The following is a 17442-nucleotide window of genomic DNA, read 5'->3' on the forward strand; positions in this document are numbered from 1 at the left end:
TCTAAAAGCGACCTGAAAAAATCGTTGCTACCACCGTTAAAACGTTAGAATTTACCTACAATTTATAATTTAACACATAAAAAGCGTAAAATATTATTTTCAGGAATGGTGGTTTATTTTCATTCAAATGCTTTTTGTGTCTTTTTGTCATTTTAGTTCTTTGATTATGGTCATGAATGACCGTTTTAAGTACAAAAATATTTTACATTTTATCACATTCTTTTGAGATTTTTAAAATTTAATTTAACAAGCGATTTTAACTTAAAATTTAAAATTATTTAATGCCTCAAGCCAATTCATTAAACTCATTCATTAATTTTGATTGACAAATGTATCAGAGATTTGAAGACAATAGCTGATTCATTAATGTACATCCCCAATGATAAAATACAAAATTATCCCTTCTGACGATTACAATTATAGGTTGAAACGTTTAAACACTTAATGAACCAGCCAATAAAAATTTCATAAAAGTCCCCAAAGTTGTTGAGCAAACGAATAAGAAACCGTTATTATAAAACTTTGGGTACCAGTGAATTAAACAGTCCAATGTCCCTCTGTTCCTGCAAATATTTTTGCAATCTGGATTTCTTAGCTTAAAAATTAATATTTCATAAAGAAAATTAAGTTTGTTTAAAACTTTTTTTGTTGATAAAATCCAGACTAAAAATTCAACTAATATTTGTGCAATGTTTATTATTCTACAACTTACACACAAAAGTCAAGATTATTAATAAAGGTTGGCTTTAGGGTGTTAATGAAGTCCCCAATAAACGTTAAAATGGTACCCAAAGTCTGAAAAAACTGTGGGCACTGTTATTTAATCTTGATTGATTGGTTCAAACTATCAGTATCCATACTTATTAACCAATAGTTTTATTCTATAGAAGGGGTCATTTTATTTATCATCAATGGGGATTTACATCAAAGATATAAGACACTATATTTACCAAACCTTGTACAAAACTTTGTGTATATTTCAAGGATCTTAAGGGAAAAGACAATGGACGATAAATTAATATAAATCCCCAATGATGGTAAACAATTAACCCTTCCTGTAGATTAAAATTATTGGTTGAATTATCTAGACACTGCAAATGTAGAACCAACCAATCAAAATTAAATAAAGGTATCTACCTATAGCCTTTTTGAATCAAAGATTAAAACTTTAGGTACTTGTTTAATTTAAACAGCCCAATGTCCCCCCCCCCCCTCCCTGGTACATGTATGCAGTGCATAGAGAGGACATAATTTCTAACAAGAAAGGAGTCTGTGTGTGTGTGTGTTTGTGTGTGTTTGTGTGTGTGTTTGTGTGTATGTGTGGCAAGAAATACAAAATTGTAATCACACAACTAATTTATGAAAAAGCCCAAATTATAGAGATCACTTACAAAAGATGTACATACAATATTTGTACCTTTTAAGAAAATATGGTTAAAGATCACTTACGAAATATGTACATACTACACATAAACTAAATAGAAAAGTTAGTAAGAGATCACTCACAAAACATGTACATACAATTATGTATTTATTAGGAAAGATTGCTTGATATCACTTACAAAACATGTACATACAATATATGAATTTATTAGGAAAGATTGCTTGATATCACTTACAAAACATGTACATACAATTATGTATTTATTAGGAAAGATTGCTTGATGTCACTTACAAAATATGTACATACAATTATGTATTTATTAGGAAAGATTGCTTGATATCACTTACAAAACATGTACATACAATTATGTATTTATTAGGAAAGATTGCTTGATATCACTTACAAAACATGTACATACAATTATGTATTTATTAGGAAAGATTGCTTGATACCACTTACAAAACATGTACATACAATTATGTATTTATTAGGAAAGATTGTTGATACCACTTACAAAACATGTACATACAATTATGTATTTATTAGGAAAGATTGCTTGATATCACTTACAAAACATGTACAATATACATACAATATATGTATTTGTTAGGAAAGATTGCTTGATATCACTTACAAAACATGTACATACAATATATATACATTATAGTAAAGTTGGTAAGAGAATGCTTACAAAACATGTACATACAATTATGTATTTATTAGGAAAGATTGCTTAATATCACTTACAAAACATGTACATACAATATATATATTTGTTAGGAAAGATTGCTTGATATCACTTACAAAACATGTACATACAATTATGTATTTATTAGGAAAGATTGCTTGATATCACTTACAAAACATGTACATACAATTATGTATTTATTAGGAAAGATTGCTTGATGTCACTTACAAAATATGTACATACAATTATGTATTTATTAGGAAAGATTGCTTGATATCACTTACAAAACATGTACATACAATTATGTATTTATTAGGAAATATTGCTTGATATCACTTACAAAACATGTACATACAATTATGTATTTATTAGGAAAGATTGCTTGGTATCACTTACAAAACATGTACATACAATATATGTACATTACAGTAAAGTTGGTAAGAGAATACTTACAAAACATGTACATACAATTATGTATTTATTAGGAAAGATTACTTGATACCACTTACAAAACATGTACATACAATTATGTATTTATTAGGCAAGATTGCTTGATATCACTTACAAAACATGTACATACAATGTATGTATTTATTAGGAAAGATTGCTTTATATCACTTACAAAACATGTACATATAATTATGTATATTTATTAGGAAAGATTGCTTAATATCACTTACAAAACATGTACATAAATAACTAATATATATATATTATAGAAAAGTTTGTAAGTGATGACTTCCAAAACATGTACATACAATATATGTATTTATTAGGAAAGATTGCTTGATGTAACTTACAAAACATGTACATACAATTATGTATATTTATTAGGAAAGATTGCTTGATATCACTTACAAAACATATACATACAATATATGTATTTGTTAGGAAAGATTGCTTAACATCACTTACAAAACATGTACATACAATTATGTATTTATTAGGAAAGATTGCTTAATATCACTTACAAAACATGTACATACAATTATGTATTTATTAGGAAAGATTGCTTGATGTCACTTACAAAATATGTACATACAATTATGTATTGATTAGGAAAGATTGCTTGATGTCACTTACAAAATATGTACATACAATTATGTATTTATTAGGAGAGATTGCTTGATATCACTTACAAAATATGTACATATAATGTATGTATTTATTAGGAAATATTGCTTGGTATCACTTACAAAATATGTACATACAATTATGTATTGATTAGGAAAGATTGCTTGATGTCACTTACAAAATATGTACATACAATTATGTATTTATTAGGAAAGATTGCTTGATGTCACTTACAAAATATGTACATACAATTATGTATTTATTAGGAAAGATTGCTTGATATCACTTACAAAATATGTACATACAATTATGTATTTATTAGGAAAGATTGCTTGATATCACTTACAAAATATGTACATACAATTATGTATTTATTAGGAAAGATTGCTTGATATCACTTACAAAATATGTACATATAATGTATGTATTTATTAGGAAATATTGCTTGGTATCACTTACAAAACATGTACATACAATATATGTACATTACAGTAAAGTTGGTAAGAGAATACTTACAAAAAATGTGCATACAACAAATATTTATGAGGGCTAGTTTTGTTTATTATATTCTGATACTTTTTTGTTGTTTCCAAATGAAATTGTATTATCTTAAAACCTCATACTTTTAAAATGCAGCTACTCTGTAGCTAGGTTTTGCCTTTATAGCCATCACCAAAAGATCCTTTAAAATGTTGTTAATATGTATTTGCTTTGCTACACATGGAAATTATTTTCCTTGTTTAAATTTTCTTCAGCATAGACATTACAGCATCCAGTAGCAAGCAACTGCACAATATAATGGATTTATTATTACCTGGATCTTACACCAGATTATCGTGTTTTCTAATAAAGTGCACTTTGTAGCGATCTGCCCCATACCCTCATCTCCTACTGGATTAATGTACTGACTAATAAATGCTAGGGAAAATAGCAAGCTGAATTTAGGAGAATTTTTCCCTGTCATAATATCCACATATATTATACATCCATTATAATATATATAAATATTGTCTGCACTAGGGTGTTGAAATTTCAAAATAAACAAAAATTATCCATTATAATGTATACAATTTTATTATGCTTTTCTTCTTAAAAAGTGCAATTACATGATTTCTAGATTACTTTTAGAAGCAAAGCTTTTCTATAAATAGGTCCATTTCGTCTGTATGTTCGTCCGTCCGTAACGGTTAGCTCTTTTCTTTAATTTAAGCAATTTAGAATTGTCCTATCGTTTTCAAACTTTGTCTGAGGATTCATATTACAGTTAAGTACGATTTAGTTAAATCCATTAAAATCATGGTGATTTTTAACTTTTTTCACAAATTTTTTTGTATAATACATTATCCTATTCATGGGATTTTTTGAATACTGATTCCTAGGGAAACAAGGTACAAATTGTTATTTCAAAGTATGAATTTTAACTGATTTTTTCTATTTATTTTTCAGGTGTGAAAATCTTGTGGGACGGCGTTAGTTTTCTGGAGCTGACTGTACCGCCGCGGATGGCGGGCAAGATGTGCGGCCTTTGCGGTAACTTTAACGGCAACCCGGAGGACGATTTGATCGGGAAGCACGGTGCCATGGTCCCGTCTGGTCAACAGTTTGGCAACTCATGGCGGGTCGGCGGTAAAAAGGCGTGTTCGGTAAGTAATTTTCGATTTTCAGATGGGATAAATTCAAATGTTATGTTTATTATTATATTAAATAGGTTTTCTAATAAGTTTAGTTTTATTGAGCATGCAAAATATAAGAAGTGAACTTATTTTGTAAAAAATAATCACAAAAATATCGAGGTTTGGTGAATATTTTCTGTAATATTTTCAATTAAACCGATTATGTAAATAGATGTTATATATTTGTTTTTAGTATCATCATATCTATTTTACAAATCCAAGCGTCTGCCCATCTTTTTTTTTTGTGGGAGGGAGCGTCTTTTTTCTCTTAGTTTATTATTTTTTTGTAACTCACTTAGTTCGTCCTTATATCTCCATTGCTCTGGGTTGGGGATGGGGAAAGTCCCATATCTAAAGAAAATAACTTAAAACCTAGGTATAACCTGTAGGTAATTTTCCTAAAAAGTCAACAGTTACCAATTCATTATTCAGACAAACAGATAGACAGTCAGACGGACACACGGACAGACAGACAGACGGACAGACAAAAAGGCAGACAGACGGACACACATACGGACTGACAGACAGGCAGACAGACGGACTGATAGACAGACAGACAGACGGACGGACGGACAGACGGACAGACAGACGGACGGACAGACAGACGGAGAAACGGACGGTCAGACAGACGGACAAACAAACAGACAGACATATAGACGGACACACAGACAGACAAACAGACAGACGGACACACGGTGTGGTTTATGTGACTTTAGCTAAAATGAATTTGTTACAAAACCGTACTCTCACTCAATTTCTTACTTTTTAAAAAATAATTTTTCTTGCTTCAAGCAATAAAAATGATAAATAGCTTTTTACAATTATCATTTTCTTCACAACTATAACAAAACAAGGACAGCTGTGTTCATTAGAATCATAGCAAAAGCTTCAGTTAATAATATTAAATAGAAAGGTAACATATCCTACTATTTAAAGTAGTAAACTTTGTTTTATCTGCAGCGTAACTACTGAACCGATTGAGTTCTCTATTTTTGGATAAGCTACACAGGTATTCCAAATCAGTATGCAACTACATATATACTATAGTTAGAGAGTAACTTCAATGTTCAAATATTTATTAAATCACAATCTATTTTTTCTTATATCATAGTAACAAAATAAATTTCTGAAATCCCTTGAAGCTTCCCTAAAAAGTAGAACTCACTGTTCTTAGGAAGATCTTATGATTTTTTTTATAATGTATTATGCTTTGATTGTTATTAACAAAGAATAGAACATTTGGGAAAAAATTTTTATTTTCTTTTATAAATTGAAAGATTTTTTTATCTTGCTTTTAAATACAAAATAATATAGTATCATCTATTCTTTTTTGATACTCTCAAAAAAGAAAATATCAAAATAATAATAATACAGTTAGGGAGTTGAATCCATTTTTATAGAAGCAGAAATATAATCTATGATTATGGTTTGGACCCTCTAAAACTGTAATCTACCCTTCCACTTTCCCCTCTCTTGGTGAAGATATCTTCAACGCCGATACGATTTTTGAAATATAAGATTCCACTTTTGTCGCTCTTGTTGAAGATATCTTCACCAAGAGAGGCAAAAGTGGAATCTTAAATTTCAAAAATCGTATCGGCGTTGAAGATATCTACCAAGAGAGGGGAAAGTGGAATCTTACATTTCAAAAATCGTATCAGCGTTGAAGATATCTTCACCAAGAGAAGGGAAAGTAGAATCTTACATTTCAAAAATCGTATCGGCGTTGAAGATATCTTCACCAAGAGAGGGGAAAGTGGAAAGGTAGATTACAGTTTTAGAGGGTCCAAACCATAATCATAGATTATATTTCTGCTTCTATAAAAATGGATTCAACTCCCTAACTGTAATATGAGCAAAATTTGAAGCCTATTTTAGGTTTTCAAAAGAAAGGGGTAATTGTTAAAATCAGAGATAAGGCGAAATGTAAATGATGTAGCTTAACAATGAATATGTTGTTAAAGATTATTTGAAAACAGCCTGATATTAAAGTTGTTTGAAATGTGTTTGACATACAGACCAAAATTTAGTATAGTTATTTATCGCATCGTATTATAGATAGCTTTCCGCGGGTATTAAAAGTAAAAATTATAAAATTAAAGCCAGTTTTGTAATCTTCGAGAGGCCAAAGTCACGGGTTAACAAAACTGGTATTAATTTTATGATTTTTATTTTAATATTTGTGGAATTTTGTCTGTTATACGATTTTATACATGATTTTTCAGTATGGCTGAGAACCGATTCTAAGACTGAATTCCAAAGGGGCTAATTAGTTTGTAGTGTTTTGGTATTTTATTTTTTTTAATTGGAAATATTTTTTACTTTTCTCTTGCTCCCTATAGAAGAATAGTCTGCAAATAGTTTATTGAAAAAGATTGTAGCTACAATTCTAGAATCACACAAAAAGAAAGCAGCAATTTAGCTCCAAAACAAGCATATTTAGTATATATTATTATTGAGAATTATTTTTGCAAGCGTAAAATTCACAGGGAACGGCAGCCACCCATTTTTAGATTAGATGGGTGCGGCTTTGAATTGTTCTTAAAAGTGTTTCTCAGTGATTGTTTATACTCTTTTTTTTTTAGGGAAAAAAAACATTTCGTTCAATTGTCAAACTATCTTTGATTTTCTGTGTTATGTATTTGTAAAAGTTTCGGATCATGGAAAGAAAACGAAGTAACGTTTTTGTCGTATTTTTTTTCCCCAGTAGCTTTTCTTCTATTTCTAGCATCTGCGGGGGGCTCTAACCTTGTGGGGCAAACAATAACATATACCTAACCTAACCTTTCAAAAAAAACTGTAAAAATACGACGAAATCCGTTACTTCGTTTTCTTTCCATGATCCACAGATTTTTCACTTCGTTTACATTAATTGCGGTTGGCTGCAAATGCCAAGCCCGCATAATTCATGTAAAACCAAAATGTTTCGTGTCTTTTTGTTCTTCGCAAAAAGATGGGTAAAAAGTCTAGTAATAGCAACCTTTATATCTCTATGATGAACATAAATAGGCATAAAAGCCCATGATTAGGGTCAGAAATAGAAATCTGTACAATTACAACAAGGATGACAACATCCATAAAAGCGAAGCTCTGAAATGGCAGGACAAACGAACATTAACACTTGTATAGTGTCAAAGCTGAATAAGCAGATTATTAATGCATAAGTATAAACAATTGTAAGTAAATTTGTTGAAAAACCGCATAAATACAGGTTAATGTTTAAGATATACTTTCATTTTTAGGACTTGATTATAACATTGTACTTTGTTGTTCTAGGAATCAGTATTCTAAAAATTATATGAGAATCGGATAACTATATCACATAAAACTTGTTGTTAAAAAAAGTTAAAATCGTTATGTTTAAAATAGACGTACGGACATTCTGGTAATGATTATAGAGTTGCTACACTTTCTAAACTACTACAGAAATCATTAAAGGTTTGAAATCGATAGGACAATTCTAACATGCATAAATCAATGAAAAATACTATCCGATCCGGATGGACGGACGGACGGACCGACCTTAATTATAGAAAAGCTTCGCTTTTAACAATTGGTGGGGTTGGTATATAATATCGGTGTGGGTATTAATTTTACTTGGCTGGCAATACAATATTTTCTTTCTTTTTTTGCATTGCTAAATTCATTTAGACTAAAGGGACAGTATGTTTTACTTGTTTTATGCCGTATAAAAATATCTCTTCATTTTTACATCGTCCGTCCTTAAAACCTCTAAAACAGTTTTCATAAAAAGAAATTTCTGCATATATATAATATGAAATTTGGCTTTGCTTAGTTCTTTTTAGACAACCAGTTGCTTTACTTTTAGCCATTAGGAAATTATCCGGAGATGTCAGAAATTATTATTGAGCCCCCCCCCCCCCCCCCTAAGACATTTATGAAGCTTCCCCGAAAAGTGTAACAAATTAGGACCAGTATCTTCCGAGATCTTAAAATTTAGACAAAAAAACTTTATACCCTTACTACTTTTAATTGTGTACATAAAGGAACAACTATCTTTATATTTCAAAATGCGTAAAAAAATTTAAAACAATTCCTGCCATCCCTTTGAAGTTGAATGACTGAAAATTTAAGTTGAACTGTGTGGTTTTGGCCCATTTTTATTGTTATTGATTTTCATGACCCGTAAACCAAAACAAGGATGGCGAATACTAGGTGTAGCGAAGCTTTAGAAAATAATTAACAGACGTTATAAAAATGAGTGATTATCCATCTCTTTTTTAAGGTTTTCTTTTCCACTTATCCTCTCATCTTTCTCATTTATATGACGTCACATGGCTGATTTTTGAGAAACTTTGTCCCTTACTTGAATAGTAGCTCAGTAATAATAAAGTATTGCTGTTCAGACAGCAGAATTTTAACATCAACGTTAGCCGTCTATCCCTGTTAACAGCCGAAAATGGTAAAACCACCCTATGACAGACGTACAGACAAAGTAAATTATAGAGTAGCTTCGATACTAATAATTGCTGCCAGCCAATTTTAACAATTTACCCAGAGAAAACAATCATTGTAAAAATTTATATTTTGCGTATTTCATCCTGTGTATATACAATACAGACAATTACGTATATATTTACTTACGCGGCTACGCCCTTAGAGGCGTCTAGGGGCCCCTGAAATAGAGGTAGAATTGATATCACCTCATTTTCAATTTTAGTTTTTTGAAAAAAAACATCCTTAAAATAGTTATAAACCATCTCAGAACCTATCAGAAGCTTCATTGTAAAGGACAAAAAAAGGTTACTACTAATATGCTAATAGGATAATGTTTTTAATTCTTTTACTAATTCATTCTAATTTTAAGGTTCTGCCACCTACAGTACAACCCACAAATACCTTTATAAAATCGTTCAACCTAAAGCTTCTATAGTTTGACCTAAAATTTTCAGAGGTCGACCTTTGTCTTTTGTGAACTGGGCTTTATTAATGCACCTATTAAATATTGTTTTTGAATACTTTTAATAATTAATTTAATTTTAGGTGCTACCACGTGACGTGCCAGCCCGGCAGCCGCCGTGCAAGCAGGACTGGCAGGCCAACATCCGCTCTATCAAGCACTGCGCCGCCATCAACACGGCCATCTTCTCGCCGTGCCACTCAGTGATGCGGCCAGAGTTCTATTTCAAGGCCTGCAGGATTGATATGTGTGAGTGTCCCGGGGAGCAGTGCCATTGCGAGGTAAATTATAAATTAATTGCGGCTACGACCCTAGCTGGGGGGTGGAAAGTGTTGTTTATCCCAAATTTGAAAAAGTGAAAAATAGATTTTTTGAATGTTGGGTTATTGTTTCTTGGGGACATACCACTTGGGATGGTAGCTGTACCCTTTTCTCCATTAAAGTAATAAAACTTTCATAATTTTTACTTGTTCATGATTTTTATATTTAACAGAGATGTAATTAGTTTATCATTTCTTGTTTGTAACTATGAGGAAAAGTAGTAAGAAAACAATTAATAATTAAAATCCATTATTTATTTAAGTACAATGCTTCATTGATTTTGCAAACAAATATGATAATGGGTAAAAGTCATTTATTATTGTTTTAGAAATATCTGAGGAAATATTTTATGCTTGCCCATTGCCCCCTCCCCCCCCCTTAATTTTTAAATGAATTGGTAGTTTTTTATATGCAAAACCCCTGCGGAGGGCCCTAATTCTGCGTGGCATATACTTGGGTGCCCTAAACTCTTATCCCTTCCCCCCATTTTCAATTTATTTAAAAAATATGATGGGGGTATTTATGTGCTAACAACTCACTTTGGGGGAAACGAGTTTTTCCTTATGAATTTATATAAATAAATGAATCTTTTTTAGGTGCTAACAGCATATGCACGCGAGTGTGAGAGGGCAGGAGTTCGCATCCCCAACTGGCGCGACGCAACAGGTTGTAAAAATATCATACCTTTCAAATACTCCGGCGAAAACCTTCATTCTGGTGAGACCAGCCAACCCAACGCCACCCTAAACGAGGTGCTTGATCTTGCCACGGCCGACCTGGACATTCTTAATATGGCTCAAGGACGGGTAAGAACCACGGCTACAAATGTAGCTGTACAACCAAAGGAAAAACCCAGCTCTGATTCAGTTCATGACTTGTTTGCCGTACCGCGTAAGAAAAGTCAACATGTCGGGGGGTTGAAAGTTCCGGAATCTCGTGCAGGCAAAGATCTCGGAGACGTTGATGGCGATGAGGAAAATGACAGTGGTGGCGAAGTATCTGACAATGATGATATTGGCCAGTGGTCGCCAGCATTCAGACAAGATCCAGTCACCATCAAAACTGTCCCAACAGTCAGAGAAATGTCCAAAAAGGAGCTCAACAAGGCGAGAAAGAAAGAGTTACGGCGAATGCGTCGCTTGCAGCGCAAGCGCGACAAAGAGCGGCGACGCATGGAAAAGCGGCGTAAAAAAGAGCTTGCCAAGCTGCGTGGATCTGATGCCAACTTGGGCAGTTTTGAGAACAGCCGGGCTATTAACCTACAGGGTCTCAACATTGACCTAAACAGTCCAGATCTTAGGGACAAGCTTAATAATATAACGCTGCTGCGTGTCAAACAGCGCGGCGAAAATAAATTAAAATGGAACACGGGCAGTAGTAAACCGCCGCCGTTTGAAACGCTGTTACGTTCGTCGGCGGCCGCAGATGAAAATGAAGATAATGACGATTCAGCCGCAAGTTTGCTTCGGCGATTGCCGCTTTCCGCGGATAAAAAAATTAACCCCCATCATGCCCTAGAAGCAGGCAGTGAGTTATTTAATTTAGACAAAGATTCTTCTAGTAGTGATGATATAACTAGGACCAGTTTATCCCAAGAGGAGGATTATTCCGCCAATATTGATGAAATGTTGGACTCTATAAATATAGATGAACTTCTAAAGTCCACTAATCTAGACACTCTCAGAAGTGCGCACAGAAAAAATTGGAAACGAAGACGACCAACACAATTAAATTAGATTTTTTCCCTTTTTTCTGTATTTTTTAAAGTTTCTTTTTAAGAAACGACCTTTGTGATATTATTGTAAAGTCTAATCTTAATAATGTATGTTCAAGATAATTATTATATGTATAAAATAATTTTAAAAGTCTTATACTTAAAATATGTTTCCTAATGTATTATTGGGTCAAGTGCATTTCACGGTAAAATATTCCAGGTTACGAATATCTACAAAAAGCTATGAATTTTAAAGGCTGCTAATGGCCAAACAGTGGAATGTATAGATTTTGCTCGCACAGAATTTTAACCGACGAAAAAGGCCTACAAATAATTGTATCTCGCAGTGCACATAAATGCGCGAAAAATACTGATTTTACGCGTTTTTTCTTAAGTGAAGCTTTCCCTGTGCATCATTGGATCTTGGCTATTCCAGATAATTTATAGGCCTTCTTGTGATGCTCAACACGGTGTGCGGGCATGACATGTATGTTCAGCCGTTTGGCAGCTATCAGCCTTTAAAATTCATAGATTTTTGGAGATAATCGTTACCAGGAACATTTTACCGTGAACTGCAGTTGATCCAAACTAAATGAAAATCTGTTCATCATATGTAATGTTTTTCTAAGTCATTTTAAAAACCACATCAATTAGCTTTTTATCCTTTAAAATATCAAAGTAATATGTATTTTTTGTTGAATGTAAAAAACTTATATAATCAAAAATCATACATTTTAGATGTATAAAATAAGCTATTTTTCAAATAATTGAATATTTTCTTCAGTATTTAGATATCATTGTCAATTGTTAAAGCACATTGCTCATGCTTATTAATTAACTATACTAATGTTTAGGAGATGATCACAGATTAAATTTACTACGTTGTTCTGTCTGTATTTCTATTTTACTTCAAGTCTGTGCACAGGGTTTTGTCGGGGAAAGGGGGGGGGTTAAAGAATCTAAAGGGACAAGGCAATGGCCAATAAATTGATGTCCATCCCAAATAATAATACACAAAATTACACATTCTGTAGAATACAATTAGTGATTGAAACGTTTGGACACTGAACTTAATGGACCAACCAATCAAAAATTCATTAAAGTCTCCAAAGTTGTTAAGCCAACGAATAAGAAAACGTTGTTATAAAACTTTGGGGACAAGTGTAATAAACAGACCAATGTCCCCTCCCTCCCTGTGTCCTAATTATTATTATTATTCAGAAATTCAAAACCAATCATTTTGATGTACAATCTTGATTTTAGTAATTTTACTGTGTGATCATCATTTCAAATTATTAACAATTTTCGCGCTTACAAACTATCATATGAATAGAAAAAGGATATTATACCACTTACATTTAGGCAAATTAAGTCTTTTTTTTTATATTATAAATTCTTTTAAAATTACACTTATATTACTTTTTAACCAACAATTATTCCATATTTTTAGTTTTGATATATTTTCCAGTGAACCGAATTATGTCTTTTTTTTTATTTGTACAATAACTCATAATTAGTATGTCCTCTAACAAGTCAGGGATATTTAATTTTAGAAAATTATTTTGCCTCCAATAATACTACTCCTTTAAAGTTTAAAGTATATCAAAACTTACTTTCCGATAAAAATTCAAATTATACATGTAGAAAATAAAATTATTTTCTCAATTTTTTTCTAGAAGAATAGACATTTATCGCAAGGTATTATAAACAACTTTTCGCGGATATAAATATTTACAATTTTAAGATTAAAACTAGTTTTTTAGGCCCGAGATGCCAAAGGTTTTAATCTTTTAATTGTTCATTTTTATATTCGTAAAAAACTGGATTTAATACGATGCTACACCTAATTTTCCAGTAAGGCTGAGAACCGGTTCTAATCCACCGGATATAGATCGGTTTCAAAGCCATACTGGAAAGAGTCTTTATAGATTTTGAATGAAATATCTCTCCTTGTATCTACACTGGTGTGCCCTCACTTTCGCATATTATCATGTACCCTAATAAAGTGAAACACGTAGCTGGTTATTAAAATACCCCCCCCCCCCTTCAACCTCTCCCCTCCTAAAAAATGAACGTACTGATTAATAAGTCATGTACATGTTAGCAACCTAAATTGGCGATAATTTTCCCCCTGTCATAATATCCACGTATAATTGTTTAGCAAAGATAACAAAAATAAGAGGGATATTTAATGCTTAGGCAAAGAGGAGGGGTTAAACAGACAGTTATGATATATATGCGGATTTGCGGAAGTGAAAACACATCCTATACTCCCCAAATTTTGATCTCATGTCACGTAAAAGCATTCAGTTTTTGTACAGTCTCGGTGGCGGATTTATGGGAAGATATAATGTACAAATTATTAGAGTTTAGTATTGTTCTTCTGCTCTTAAATAGTTAGGCTTTCAAAAAATATCCATCTTTTTATTATTTTAATTGTTTAATTTCATAATAAAGATTGTATTAAAAAATTAAGCTAGATCATATTTTTGTAAAATATCAACATTTTTGTGAATTAGGATTCAAAATTGGTTTTCTGCAAGAAAAGGGCTGAATTTGATTTTTTTGTATTAACTTCATCAATGAATAATTAAATATATAGAATAAAACCAAAAGTAAGTTTTTAGAACTATAAGTATCATTTAACAAATTATCTTTAGCTATTTATTGCAAAGAACTTTTAATCACAATATTGTTTATGAAATTTATCATTAACTCGAATATAAAATACAAATTCGGCCCTTAATTTCAGAGAACCTAAAATTAGTGGCATAGGGGTCAGAAAAACACCAAATATTTTTAGTAAAAAAATCTTCTAAAATTCAATTAAAAATCTTCCAAAGGTAAAAAAACAAATCATGTTTTTTTCTTCAATTATTCAATAAATTTTTTAAAATAATTTTCTGATGCTATCGCCTCTACTTCTTTTTGAGAAACAACCATAACTCTTGAAAATTTACCTTTTCTAAATAACATTTTAAGTTTTATAATGATTTTAATCTATTAAAAAACTATCTTGCAACTTATTTGTAAACATCATTCTGAAAATATCTTATTGCTTTATCCATCTCTAACTTTTATAGTAACATTTCAAACTAATTTTTGATAATCAAATAAAATAATTAAATGTGCCATTTTTTGTATGAAATTAACAATATCCGTAAAAAAAGACATTTATCAGTAATAAGAATTTGTCTTAATTAATTTTCTTGTGCAATAATAATTATAATTATTACTCCAAAATAATTATTCCTCCATAATTTTATTGTTTGAAAACAAATAAATTATTACATGTTTTTTTCATTGTCCTTTTTTTATTTGGTGGTGAAACTACTCTTAAATGTACAAGGTAATTTGTTGGTCTGAATTTCTGTTTATTTTTTGTAATTTCCCATCTACCATTTAATATTTTTACATTGTTGTATTACATTTGCTTGAATTATACGGGATCGTTGGGGGGGGGGTAGATATACCACACTTTTCTGGGATCTTGCCAGATCAAGTATCAACTGTGGGGAATACCAAAGGATGACTCCATGCAAAATTTGAGCCGGATCCGGCCAAAACCGGCCGGGATTTTTATAAAAAACCGGTTTTTTCCGGTTTTTAGGGGGTATCTGTAAAACAAGCCCCCTCCTGGGTACGCCCCAATGATGATTTTTGCTTCAAGGTCTGATCTGAATTCCTCAACACTGGATATGACCCCTAGAGTTGAAAAAATGGTTAAAATCCGGTCTTTTGACCGGTTTCCGGCCATTTCCGGCCCAAAAAAAAATTTTAAAAATCAAAATTTCATCTAAAATTAAAAAAAATATGCTTTAAATTACATTTTTCATTAATAATTTTTCAAAAACCAAAAACCTTAGGTAATGAAGATAATTTTAGCAACTGAAAATGTGAAAAAAGATTGAAAATTGACAAACTTGTGTCAATTTGAAAAATGTTGGTAAATCCTAAAAATTTGACGGATTTATACATACATTTCAGAATTTAGGTTGACTATGGTCTTTAAGACACGCCATATCCAACAAAATTGCAATGAGAGGGTCTAAATGTTTTTCTGAACCAAAATTCTACATACCCTGGCAGTTCCAGGGTTATATCATTAAGGCCGTAGGGCTGGCCAGAAAGCTTTTAACAGGTGGCCGACTAAAAGCCGGATTTGATAGTAATCAACCATAAAAAGTAGCGATTTTCGTTTTTTTGGCCAAAACTCATGCAGGGAGTGTTTTTTTGGGATTGACACACAAAAGCAAGTTTGTACAACTTTTTGGGGCGGACTTTTCTTTACTTACGCATTATCTGCCATGGGTGAACCGTTTGGCCGATACGCGCCGCCAAAGGCACGATTTTTGACGATTTAAAAAAAAAATCTTGGTTTTTTGCCCCTGTAGGGGATGACGGAGCCGATTTAGCGACTTAGGACACTTTTTCATAAATGTTCAACTTTTTGAGGCGGACATTTATTTACTTATATTTACTTATGTATCATTCACCTCTGGCGGACCGTTAGGCCGTTATTCGTCGCCAAAATCGCGATTTTCGGCGATTTTGCCGTTCGCGAGGTTTTAACGACCATTTTTGAGAGGAAGGAGTCATCCAATCAAGATAGCTCTGAAATACTTTTCATTTGCAAATTAAATTGGCTACATTTCATGTGAAGTAAATTTTTTTGTGCGTCCAACCGTTTTTGTTCCAGTTGAAATTTAAAAAAAAGGGAAACAATTACTAATTACACCAACCCCATGAAATGTATTTACCCCCCACAAGAAACAAGTTTGGGTGAAATAATTTTTTAAGCCGCAGGCTCCAAATTATCTTATCATTGATTATAACACTATAATTATGAATTATATTATCTTACCATATTTATGCATAATAATTATGATTATCTTATTATTATTATTTAGTTATAGTATTATAAGTATTAATTATCATATATAACCTATTACAAATCAATCAATAAATTATATTACATAACCTATTTTAAATCTATCAATAATAACTCATATTAATTATCATTATCTTTTTATTACTTATTATTTATGATTTTATCATTATTAATCATATAAAATATCTGGATAGGCCTCCAGGTTCCGGAGCTCCCGGCCTCCAGGTGGTCTCTGTACAGGTAAAAATGAAAAAAAAAAAAAATTTTAAGGTTAAAAATCAACTTATAAAACAAAATATGCATATTTTTTCTTCAAATATGTGAATAATATTAAAAAAGATGCATATTTTGTTTTATAAGTTGACCTGTAACTTTAAAAAAAAAAATTTTTTTTTCATTTTTACCTGTACAGAGACCACCTGGAGGCCGGGAGCTCCGGAACCTGGAGGCCTATCCAAAAAATCTTAAATCTGGGGGAAATTCATCATATAAGAATGATTTTATCCCTAATAGCCTATCCTCTCCGTCCAAAGATAAAGCCTATACTCACCGTTTACGCAAATGTGTCAGAACTTCCCCCCTCCTTGCTAGAGATTAATCAGATAATTAAAAGACAAATAAAAAATTACCAAGTAGTAAATATCAGTGATTGAAATGTGGAATTAATTATCAAAATTATGATGCACTAACAATTAGTGTTTAATTAGTTTTAAAATTACAAGAAAAAAATAATTACAATTAAAAAGTAATAATTTTTAAATTTCAACTGGAACAAA

At 31.6% G+C, this 17442-nt stretch overlaps 2 protein-coding genes across 2 annotated transcripts in view; both read left to right on the forward strand.

The window, feature by feature from the left end:
• The window catches only part of LOC145321484 (BMP-binding endothelial regulator protein-like), a 37653-nt gene extending 24491 nt beyond the window's left edge, over positions 1-13162 (forward strand). Inside the window, exons 4-6 of the mRNA XM_080162905.1 lie at positions 4593-4789; positions 9824-10021; positions 10658-13162. Coding sequence (XP_080019031.1) covers positions 4593-4789; positions 9824-10021; positions 10658-11797 — 1535 coding nt within the window. The 3' untranslated portion in view covers positions 11798-13162. The remainder of the gene's footprint in view (positions 1-4592; positions 4790-9823; positions 10022-10657) is intronic.
• The window catches only part of LOC145323441 (uncharacterized), a 383852-nt gene that overhangs the window by 246923 nt on the left and 119487 nt on the right, over positions 1-17442 (forward strand). The gene's annotated exons all lie outside the window — the stretch shown is intronic.

Source organism: Acartia tonsa, chromosome 6, assembly GCF_053477335.1.
Source record: "Acartia tonsa isolate MP-2025a chromosome 6, ASM5347733v1, whole genome shotgun sequence".
In the NCBI taxonomy this organism is placed as follows: Eukaryota; Metazoa; Arthropoda; class Copepoda; order Calanoida; family Acartiidae; genus Acartia; species Acartia tonsa.